This window comes from Chaetodon trifascialis, chromosome 8, assembly GCF_039877785.1.
Source record: "Chaetodon trifascialis isolate fChaTrf1 chromosome 8, fChaTrf1.hap1, whole genome shotgun sequence".
Lineage (NCBI taxonomy): Eukaryota > Metazoa > Chordata > Actinopteri > Chaetodontiformes > Chaetodontidae > Chaetodon > Chaetodon trifascialis.
The window spans coordinates 23,962,201-23,973,042 of NC_092063.1; the positions used below are offsets into that span (position 1 = coordinate 23,962,201).

Here is a 10,842-nt window from a genome sequence, read left to right on the forward strand (position 1 = left end):
GCTGTATACATGAAACCAATGAAAGGAGAAAGGGCTAAATTAAATTGGGGTTTTGGTGGCTGTTTCATTGTGGTGATCAGCAGCTGGTGGCCATCATTTTACCCACCTTTACCACTACATCACTGTGTGACTCATTCCACTGTGAATAGATGGAAACTGTGAGCTCCTAATCTATGGAAAGACATTTATTCAGTGTTGCCACAGACAAATACCCCTTAGAGGCTAAATTTGACTGAGCATAGCAGCCAGACCACCCCGACAGTCTGGTGCCCAAAATCCCCCTCCCCCCCTACACACACACACACACACACACACACACACACACACACACACACACACACACACACACACACACACACACACACACACTGTTAGACGAGCAGTGAAGAAGAGCTGGGTTGGAGCCAGGTGTTGACATCTGGAACACTGTGTTGCTCCATGAGGAGGCAGTTCATCTCGACCGTTCCTGGAGCATCACACCCTCAGTTCTGCTGGAAGAAGTGACATCGACACTGGCTGCTCACCATCCATTACTCACCTAATGTCTATGGGTGAGTCTGTGTGTATTCCTGTACTTCTGCCTTTATGAGGTTTAAGTGACCTCATTCAGACAGAAAGATGAAGGAAATTCTCCAACATTAGGACACGTTGCTGCCCCTCTCCTTCCTGAGAGTTAGTTTAGGATTAATGTTTGTGTGATAATAAAGGGATAGTCCACCAATTTTACTACACGAGAAGATCAGAGTACTATCATGTTATCTAGGTTTAATTCTCTTCTTGTGGCTTCAGTTCCAACCTTTCTTCCTTTTTCTTTCTAAAGTCCCTAACTTTATGGACGAGCAGCAGTAAAATGCTGGAATACCCCTTTAAAACTGAAACAAGGATCAAGTGGTGGAAGTTGTGTTTAGATCCTTTAGTAGAAGGTAAAACTACATGATTACAAGCAAAGGTCCAGCCTCTAACTTTTACTTTATAAAAAAAATATGCTTAGAGTGGAGAGTACTCTTGAAGAATGTTAAATGATTCATTTATTAATGGTTGAGCAGCTGCTTCTGGACCACTACATAAAGTAATGTAGTGTTGGGTCATTTAATCACCAGAATCAGAAACAGAGTGTTAGTTTCAGGCCTTTCAGAACAAGAAAGCTCTGAAAGTTAAACATGTCTGCATGTCTAAAAACGAGATAAGAATTAGATGAACATCTCGTGCTTACATTCAAATTAGGCAATGAAAAAACAAAACGCAGCATTTTGATATTTAAGGAGAAATACATCAAAAAAGGCTAAATAAACAAACAGGGGTTTATCAGAATCACTGGAGTATTAACAAGACACAATCAACAAGAGGTTTGGGTGTTCATCCTAACACCATCATCAGGTGTCAAATGTGACAGGAAGTTCCTCTGGCAAGAAGCACACACAGAGACGTCAGATGATCAGCACATGACCTGAGATGTGAAAGTCACATGACTACTGAACTGTCAGCTCAACTCCCAGCTGCTTATGGTAGTGCCCTTCCTCCCTCTTGTGAGGTGGAGCAAACTGGTTTGTCCATAAAGTGCCATGGTGTAGTTTTTAACACAGCACTGTAAGCTGGGGACAGGTGGTGTCTCAACCCCCTCCTCTATCTATTGAGGGCTGCTCCACTTTGACAGAGATGGCCTCCCTGGCTTGATGTTTTTAACCATTGAGTTTATGTGATCCACAGAAGAGCCTATTTGCTGGTTCTTGATTCTCACCCAGGTGTCATCCACATATCTAAACCAGTGTCTTGAGGCATTACATGTGTAATGGCATGCACAGACTCAATCTGAGGGACAAAGGTAATGTATCACATTGTATGGCTATATCATATGTTTTGAGTGTATATATATATATATATATATATATATATATATATATATATATATATATATATAGAGAGAGAGAGAGAGAGAGAGAGAGAGAGAGAGAGAGAGAGAGAGAGAGAGAGAGAGAGAGAGAGAGATTTTTTTGGAGAAGAACTTTTTTATTGAACCACAGCGAGTGAGACATTTAGCAGCATATTACATTACATATTACAGACATTTTACAACTTTTTTAACGTAATACCCACCCACCCCCCCCGCCCCCCAAGTGTATTTTTATATCTATGTAGTATTTCACCTTTCAGGTGCAACAGAATAGAAACACAAAGCTGCACAAAAGAAAATACCCAAGTTAAGTACCTCAAAAGTGCACTTGGGTACAGTGCTTGAGTAAAGGTACTTTATTGTTTTTCACCTCAGGGATTTGGTTTAGCTTAGAGTTGCAGATTAGACTTGACTGAATGGTCCTTAAAAGTAGAATAAAATAAAAGTTTGTGTGATTGAAAGCTTTTAGAAAATAATTCTGTTTTCCTGTGAATGAGGGATGAAGGAAATTCCTGACAACGTCACCTAGCAGCTCCAGCTCTGCCTAAGAACTGGAACAGACAGGAGGGTCATAATGCAACAGCTGGACTTTTTCTGTGTCTTTCTCATAAGAAGAAGGTACTGTACATAGGGAACAAGACAAAGAGGAGCCAGTCACTTCTGTGGTGAGGTGTTATGAAGTCTCAGGTCAATAACGCCTGCTGAGGATGAGTAACACAGATGACAGTAACATATTGCCTCTGCAATATGTTACTGTCAACAACAACAACAATTGACACACTCACTGACTCATTAACATACACCGGGTCTCTTCAAGGAGTTAACAATGTGTCTTCTCTTCTGAAAGCTGAGCACAGACTGTTTTTCTAAAATGTCTCTGGTTGCTATTTCACTGTGTCCTATTTTTGTGATGACTCAGTGTTGATGAAGTCTGGGGGGGAGAGTGACTCACCAACAGTCCATGCAAATACCCAGCTCTGTATTTGACTCTAAAGACTTTGCATAATGGAATGTGCAGGGGAAAGTGTGGTCAGCAAACAATGGTAGTACGAACAATAAGGTAAAAGAGATCATTGTTGTGTCGTCATTCAACTGCCCTAAATGTACAGTTTTCTTTCAAGATATAAGAGAATACTTTGACACTTTGTGAAAGGGGTTTATTCACCTTTTTAATAAAGGATAGATACTCTACCACTCTCATGTCTGTCCAGAAAATACAGCTAGACCCGACCTCCTGAAATTTTCATCACCATTGGGATGACAGCCAACCAGCGGAGACTCCACTGCGTCCTGCCAGGACACAGTGCAGCACATTACCTTCACACAGAGCTAGGCTAGCTGTTTCCCTCTGTTTCCAGTATTTATGCTAAGCTAACTGGCTGCTGGCTATAGCCTTATTTTCATCATACATAAATGAGAGTGGTATCAACCTTCTCGTCTGATTCTTGACAAGAAAGCAAGGAAGTGTATTTCCCAAAAAAAGGGATATCATAGCTTTGTTTTGCTGAAAACATGTGCTTGCTACAGCCAAAGATTTGGAATTTCCCCTTAATGGGACGAATAAAGGAATATTTAATCATTGAATTGAAATGACACTATGAGAGCTGTGAAAGTGAACCAAAACAGCAAAACTGCAGCTGAAATGCAACACAAGGCTGAGGGGAGCTGCAGATTCAGGTGATTATTCTCTGTAGGTTCATCACCACAAGCAACCACTTTCACACTGTCATGTTGTTGATGTAAAAATATAGATTATAACCTCTTTAGAATCTTAGAAGTGACAACCATCATTGCAGGCCAAACAAAAATAGATTCTCTCTTTATTTTTGGTTTAGTGGTGATCTGTCACACAAGTTGCCTTTTCTTAAGAAGTAGGCTATAGGTGATCTTTAGAGGAAGTCCTGCTTCCCAGATTAAACACTTGAACCTGTAGAACAGCAGACATTCTTGGCTGCATTTCAGGACGTTCACACCAACACAAGCCGACATGCAGAGTTTGATGTGGCATGTGGTTCTCAGAATGACAGGGGAAATGATTGGCGGCGTCATTCGCAGAAACTACCTGCGGTCCCTGATACACTGTAATCTCCTCGGGGAAATTGCATGTTGCCTGAGCACCTGCAGAAGAAAGCCAGCAGTAGATCAGAAGGACTGCTAAAGACTGACACTCCAGTTTGAATTCATGTTCGAGACGTCATTTTATTTTTAGGGCAGGTTTCCTTTGATGGCTTCTGTCTATTATCACATGGTACAAAAATGCATTCAGCAGCTGCAGGACATTGGTATATTTGTGACTTGAAACACGGATGCCTTAGAATCTTTGAAAGGGAAAGCTTTATGTTAAATAGACATGCTGAAGGCTCAGGGAACAAATATCAAGGATAGAACGAGGATTAAATTGTGCTGAAGGAGTGTAACCCCCCGAGGTGGACTCTGTGAGTGTGTGTGCACCAGTGGAGACGCATTATAAAACCCTTGGGATGATCTTGACTTAAATCCTTTATCACAAATGAGTCATGTGTGTAAGCATTAATTACCTGTGTGTTACTTACGCAGCTCCCCCTAAACTGAGACATTACTGCAACATAATAAGACAGAGACGGTATTAAAAGCATTTGCTCTTTATGAAACAAGTGCACAGATAAGAAAGATCATTTAATATATTAGTGTAGATAGAGAAACCATTCATTTCTAGCCACTAGTGTTCTAAGAAGACAGAGACTCTACAACCACATTAGCCAATCTGTGAAGCTGTACTTAGGTGCGGCTGTGCTTTGAGGTAAATACTAACATCGACGTGACAACATGCTGGACATGTAAATGCTAAAATGCTGATGTTTAGCAGGATGTGCTTACCATGATGAACTTGCAATTTGTCATAGCTAAACCATGTCACTCAAAACCACAAATGGCAACATCATGGTGGCACTAGAGGAAAAGTCAGGGGATCACAAGTTAATATGATTCATCCTCTGGGGACCATGAGTGCCTACAAATAATTTCACCGTGATTCATCGAACCGTTGTTGAGATATTTTAGTTTAGGCCAAAGTGGTGACACACTTCATGCAGACACTGAGCAACATTCACTCTTCTTTGGCTCTGTTTTGGTATCAACAAAGTCTTGGTGAACATATGTGGCTCTGATATCCTCTGAAATGTTCCACTATGTTCACCAGCTGGAGCACTAACTGGGGCTCATTGGAGCAGCAGCATTGCCAACCTTTATGTAATTTGCTGTTGTGCAAATCTTGGTTTTGCTGTAGGTGGGGTCCCAGCAGCCCTGTCAGGAGGAAGATTAGCAGTGAGGCCAGGAGTCCCGTGGGAGCATTACAACCGATTAAACCTACAACTCTTATCTGTGCAAGAGAGCAGATCCATGATAGGCTGCTGCCTGCTGGCCACTATCAATAGATTAACCCATGAGAGCATGTTTGTTAGGTGGATAAAGCCCATGAAGACAAGCTGCAGCCTGAATTCCAGCTGTAAACTGGCTCCGGGTGATTACTATATAGCTTATGCATTATGAGGAGCAGAGCTGGAACAAATACCTATATCCTTTACTTAAGTAAAAGTAATACTATTAACAGTATAACACAAGTTAAGTCCTGAATTTAAACATTTTACTTCAGCAATATTACATAAGTTTTATGAGCAAATGTTTTAATGCTCAGTTGGATATGACAGAGCTATTTTAACTGCATTATGCTTATGTAGGTCTCTGGTCTTGGGTATGCAATGAAGGAGGGAGCCCAAAAATAAATAGTTGTAAAAGCACTCTCACAAGTTAATCCAGCCACACTACTGGTTTATTTTAACTCATAGTAATATTTATATATTTTGGATGTTTTTAATGTAAAATCAAGATTTCATAGAAATATGTCAGATATTGTCAGAAGTAGAAAGTGACATCAAATGTAAGTCCCTTAAGTAAAGTACCTCAAAACTGTACTTAAGTACAAAACTTGAGTGTTGTTACTGCTGAAGGTCAACCGCTGCTTAGTAAACAATATTACAACATACAGAACATCCACTTTATGGCTACTGGCCACTGTATTTTCAAATAGATGCATTTAGCAAATGAGTTTTATTCACCTCTAAATGAGGAACTTCAAGGAAAAAGTCCATGTTCTGCACAAATGACCTATTTTCTACCAATAATGATATTGGTTGTTTACCATCCTTCAGCATCTGAGTGTGTAGTAGAAAGTCAGTTCTGCGTTTTGAGCTTGTTTTCTCGTCTATGTGTCATCACCCCCCGGATACAGAGAATAGATGAGGAGATAAGAGAAGATGCCAGCCTGTCTTCTTTATCTCTTCATCTTTTCTCGCCGTACGTGCTGCTTTCCTACAGTGGCATCTAACAGGAAACTGCTCCTTCTGACCTAGTAAATCTTTTTATGTTTTCAAATTCAGTGTTTATTTAAACTGTTCTTGCAAAGTCTATCCTACACACATTTTATCCTAGCATCCTGTTTTTACTGTGATATGTGTAAGACATATGGTTTCACCTTGATCTGAAGCGTGCTGCAGCTCCAACAGTACATTTAGAACTATGACCGGGTGCTTGAAGCAATACAAAGAAGTCAGTGATCATAGTTAAAAAAATATTTATTGAAATTGTATAAAAATAGTTTCTAACATAATTTACAATTCTAATTTGAATGGATGAAAAAAAAAACAACAATCCAAGCTGCAATCATGAAACTCATCCTGTCTCTCTCTCACACACAAATACATTCATACACACTCACACACACATACATATCCAACATTCAGAATTCACACAGCAGACGACAACGTAACAAAACCAGTTACCATCAGTAGACGTTCAATGTTTAGATACATTAAGATGGAAGTGCTTTTGGGACTACTTACAACATTATATACATTACATACACAAACATACACACACACATCTGCTCTTTTCAAATTTTAAGCCATAAATATGGTCAAAAAAAAAAATCATCTCGCCTTTGTTTGCCTTTAAATAATCTGTGGGCCCTTCACTGACTGTGGAATGAAGCACATACAGCCGAAATTCTCATAAATAAATAAATAAATTCTGCGCTCATTGAGTGTGAGAAAGAAGTCACAGCAATAATAAATATCATTATTATTTACAATTCTTGTCTCTGCCGAATTTTAAGACCTGTGTGAGGCACTGTTGAAACATTAAAAAACAAAACAAAAACAAAGCGAAGAGCAGAGGATGTTGTATTTCGGTATGGTTACGTTTGCATTGTGGTGTGCATTCAGGTGGGTGTGAGCGAGCGGTCGCCTAAGCCTTGTGTTTGTATACAGTACAACACGAGAAGAGGAGGAAGCGGAGGTTGTAGAGTAGAGGTGGATGCTGTAGTAAAGAGAGTGAGGTAAGTCCAGTGTTTCTTTTTATGATTTGTTTGCACGGGTTGCTGCCGGACTTATGAGGTTGTCTGGTTGCTAATGACATTGGAGTAGTGGTGATAGTAGTGGTTGTAAATGGCACGGGCTTTACTGATCTAGGCCCATGAGAGGAGAAGAAGAACAGCGATAAACAATATAAAGCCTTGTACAGAGTAAGGAGCAAAAAGGCTGAGAAGAAGAAGAAGAAGAGCCTTTCTGCTATCACAAATTCAAGTATTTTCAGGGTCCCCCAACAATCTCACAGAAGGCACTTTTTGAAAACCTTTCCCCTCTCTGCCGACGCCTCTGCTCGTCCCACTCTTGTGACAGAGAATCGAGGGAGAGTAGAGTACAGCGAGAGGTTACATAACTCTGTTATGTGCTGCCCGCTTGCCATTCAGCAGAACAGCCAGCGCATGGGCTGTGTTTGCTCGAGCACGCCCTCCTACAGACTGACAAACACCCGCTGCCTAGATCAGAGTCCAGAGAAGATGATGCTCTGACACTGACGAGGGCAAAGAGCTGGGAAAATCAAGTAGTCGGGGTGGAGGGGGTGGAGAGGTTCTGTCGTGATGCCGGCCTCCCCTTTGTGTAGTCCTTTACACCTTGCTGCTGCCTGTGTGTGCACCTGGTGCGCAGCCCAGCCCCCCTCCTCTCTGCTTCAACTCTGTTACATAAGTCCGCTGTAATAGTCTTTTGTCAGTGCAGTCCAGTTCGGACCAGAATGGCCCGGAGCGAACCTCCATCACCGAGCCACAGCCACAGGCGTGGGCATGAAGGCTGTGGGCTCGTGGCTGATGCTGTGCAGCCTGATCTCTGTGCTTGTCTTCTCTGTCTGCACTGTGGATGGGACCACGGAGGAGGATGTGCTCTGCATCCACGAGTGGTTGATGATGTCTTCGAAGGATGGACGGTCAGCTGGCCGCAGTGACAGACACCACTTGATCAGCTGCTGGCATTCTGGAGGAGCAGGGGGAGGACAACCACTAAGTCTGGAGCACTAAACCAAGTATGAAATATGACACTTGTGAGCGAAAAAATAAAACAGGTTTTGCAGTGTGAATTTACCTGTGGAGATTCTCCTCCGGAAGAGCACCTGCCCTCTTGTGATCTCCTCATCGTGTTCAAATGGGATGTCCCCACACACCATGTCATACAGCAAGACACCCAGGGACCACACTGTGGCAGAGCGTCCATTATAGCGATGATATTTGATCCACTCTGGTGGGCTGTACACCCTAGTGCCTGTCAAGTGGCAGGAAAAAGAGAAACACTGTCAAAAACCGAAACCTCAGTAAGAAAGAGCAAATGAACACAACTGTCAAAATATCTCAGCACTGACACAGTCGTCTAATTATATTTGTATTGTCCTGTCCATTGGAAAATAAAAGCACTGTGGGTGACGTTAAATGACTGACAAGGAGTGCAGGTTTATCAGCTGAGCCTGTCTCTGGAGGTATTATCTGAGCTCAGGTGCCAGGGAGCGTGAGAGGCTGGGTGTGTGTGTGTGTGTGAGAGAGAGGAGCGTGTGTGGGAGGGGGAGCAGACATGTGACTTTGTTTACAAACTTTGAGTTGTAAAAATACCACTTCCTCCCGATGGGAGGCGCCAAAGCAACGGCGATGTTACTGGGCCGGTACTAACAGGCTGCTATGGGGGATGTCACAATGACACAACCTAGGAATTCCTGCTGGGGTCGGCGGGCACAAATCATGAGACTAAAGATGTGCCGCTCAAATGACCACGACGTTAAAAAAAACCTGACACCCTATTGCATTCTAAAAAATCAAGACAAGATCAATAAAACAATTTTCAAATCCATCACATTGATGACTCACCATCAAAGTCTGTGTATATGGTGTCTTTCAGCAGGGCTCCAGATCCGAAGTCGATGAGCTTCATCTCTCCGGTGCGGAGGTCGATGAGGATGTTCTCGTCCTTGATGTCCCGGTGCACCACGCCGCAGTTATGGCAGTGCCGCACGGCCTCCAGCACCTGGCGGAAGAAGCTCCGCGCCAGCTCCTCCGGTAAGGCACCTCTCTCCGTGATGAAGTCAAACAGGTCTTTGACATTTTCGGGCCTCTCCATCACAATGATGAAGCTGTCCGGTCGCTCGAACCAGTCCAGCATTTTGATAACGCCGCGGAAGCCCGTCCCGACTTTCTTCAACAGCACAATCTCCATCGGGACCCGGGAGCCATTAGGCTGCGCAGACAGTGACAAACATTGAGTTTAGTCCATGTATGTATGCGGACACTCAAATCGAAAACTGTCAATAGTTCGTTATAAAAGCAATATAGTTGTCTAGTACATAATACCATGATAGTTGGGTCGATATTAGCACTGAAACAGTTGTAGAAATCGGCTCTTACCAGCTCTCCCCACTCGGAGACTCTGTCCTTGGCCACATGCTTGACAGCAACCTAGCAAAGAAGAGACCGCGTTAAGGACCTGCGACTTACAACAGCACTATAATAATAGTAACAATAACAATAATAATGATAATGATAATAAGAATAATGATAATAATAATGCGTACTAACCGGAGCTCCGTCGGCTACCCTCGTACCGGAGTACACGGTGCCGAAGCCGCCGCTGCCCAGCACGCCGCCGACCTGGTAGAGCTTCTCGAAAGGCTCCCTCTCCTTCACTGCAACAAACATAAACACAGCCGGTGAACACCAAGACCAGCCTCCGCCAGCCCGACCACCACACCGCCACCCACAGCAAAGATAACGCTACGTAACACAACGGTGTAAACACTCAGTCGTGGTTTGAAATGAACTGCAGTCCATGAAAATGAGCCTCGGAGCGGGAGCTGCCAGCCATTGCTGCAGCTCCGTCCTCCATTGACGACACAGTGGAAAAAGGGCGTCTAACCTTGATGAACTTGGAGCTGGATTTTCGCCGGCATGTCTACGGTGGAGATGTGGGCCAGAGAATTGAGCTTGGACAGCAGCATTCCTTTGAGGATATCCACCACAGGTACTTCTTCGTTTTTGTTTTGGTTTAGTATAGTTGTTTTATTCCGATAGAGCGACTCTCCCGTCTCCCGCGGATCATTAGAGGTTTAAGTCCACGTTGCAGCAACAGAAATGCGGCAGGAATCCTCTCATCTGGATAGAAGAAAACCCGCTTGCGATCCAGGCAAATGTCGCCAAAAGCTTCGTCCCGGACTACGGACGTATGAACTGCTGATCCCCGCAATGTTTTGTAAACAGCTGAGTGAAATTCACGATAGAAACTGATGAGACGGTGGAGCGACCAATGCCTCCGTCAGACACCGGCTCTAGGAAACAACGAGCTGGGGGGGAGGACGGTTTTAAGGCGGTAGTAAGAGGGCGTCGCAATATGCTACGACGTCACACATGTCGCCGCCTTTTTCCGCTCTCTGCACCAATAGGACTCCAGATCCGCGTTCCAAACACACGTCAATCACCAAATGAAAATAAAGGCAACCTCATAACCGGCTGGGCCAGACACAGACGTGGCGGGAATAAAAACCCGCTAAAAAAGGGGGGAGGCTGAAGTAATAATTATGAATTCAAGTTCAGGGGAATGCCCCCC

General features: G+C 43.4%; 1 protein-coding gene across 1 annotated transcript; it reads right to left on the bottom strand.

The window, feature by feature from the left end:
* Window positions 1–6,483: 6,483 nt before the first annotated feature.
* LOC139335534 (serine/threonine-protein kinase pim-1-like) lies at window positions 6,484–10,573 on the bottom strand. Its single transcript, XM_070969177.1, has 6 exons — window positions 10,156–10,573; window positions 9,819–9,925; window positions 9,648–9,698; window positions 9,114–9,480; window positions 8,344–8,520; window positions 6,484–8,235 (listed from the first exon to the last, which is right to left on the bottom strand). Exons 1-6 carry the CDS (start codon window positions 10,235–10,237, stop codon window positions 8,021–8,023), a joined length of 999 nt encoding a protein of 332 aa, XP_070825278.1. The 5' UTR covers window positions 10,238–10,573; the 3' UTR covers window positions 6,484–8,020.
* Window positions 10,574–10,842: the final 269 nt, after the last annotated feature.

What these genes read in the sequence shown, in the direction of transcription:
- LOC139335534 (XM_070969177.1), bottom strand. Translation starts at nt 10,237, where the DNA reads ATGCTGCTGTCCAAGCTCAATTCTCTGGCCCACATCTCCACCGTAGAC. An exon ending in CATATACACAGACTTTGATG is followed by an intron (nt 8,521 to 9,113) that starts GTGAGTCATCAA and finishes GCCACTTGACAG; the next exon opens with GCACTAGGGTGTACAGCCCA. An exon ending in CCGGAGGAGAATCTCCACAG is followed by an intron (nt 8,236 to 8,343) that starts GTAAATTCACAC and finishes CTGCTCCTCCAG; the next exon opens with AATGCCAGCAGCTGATCAAG.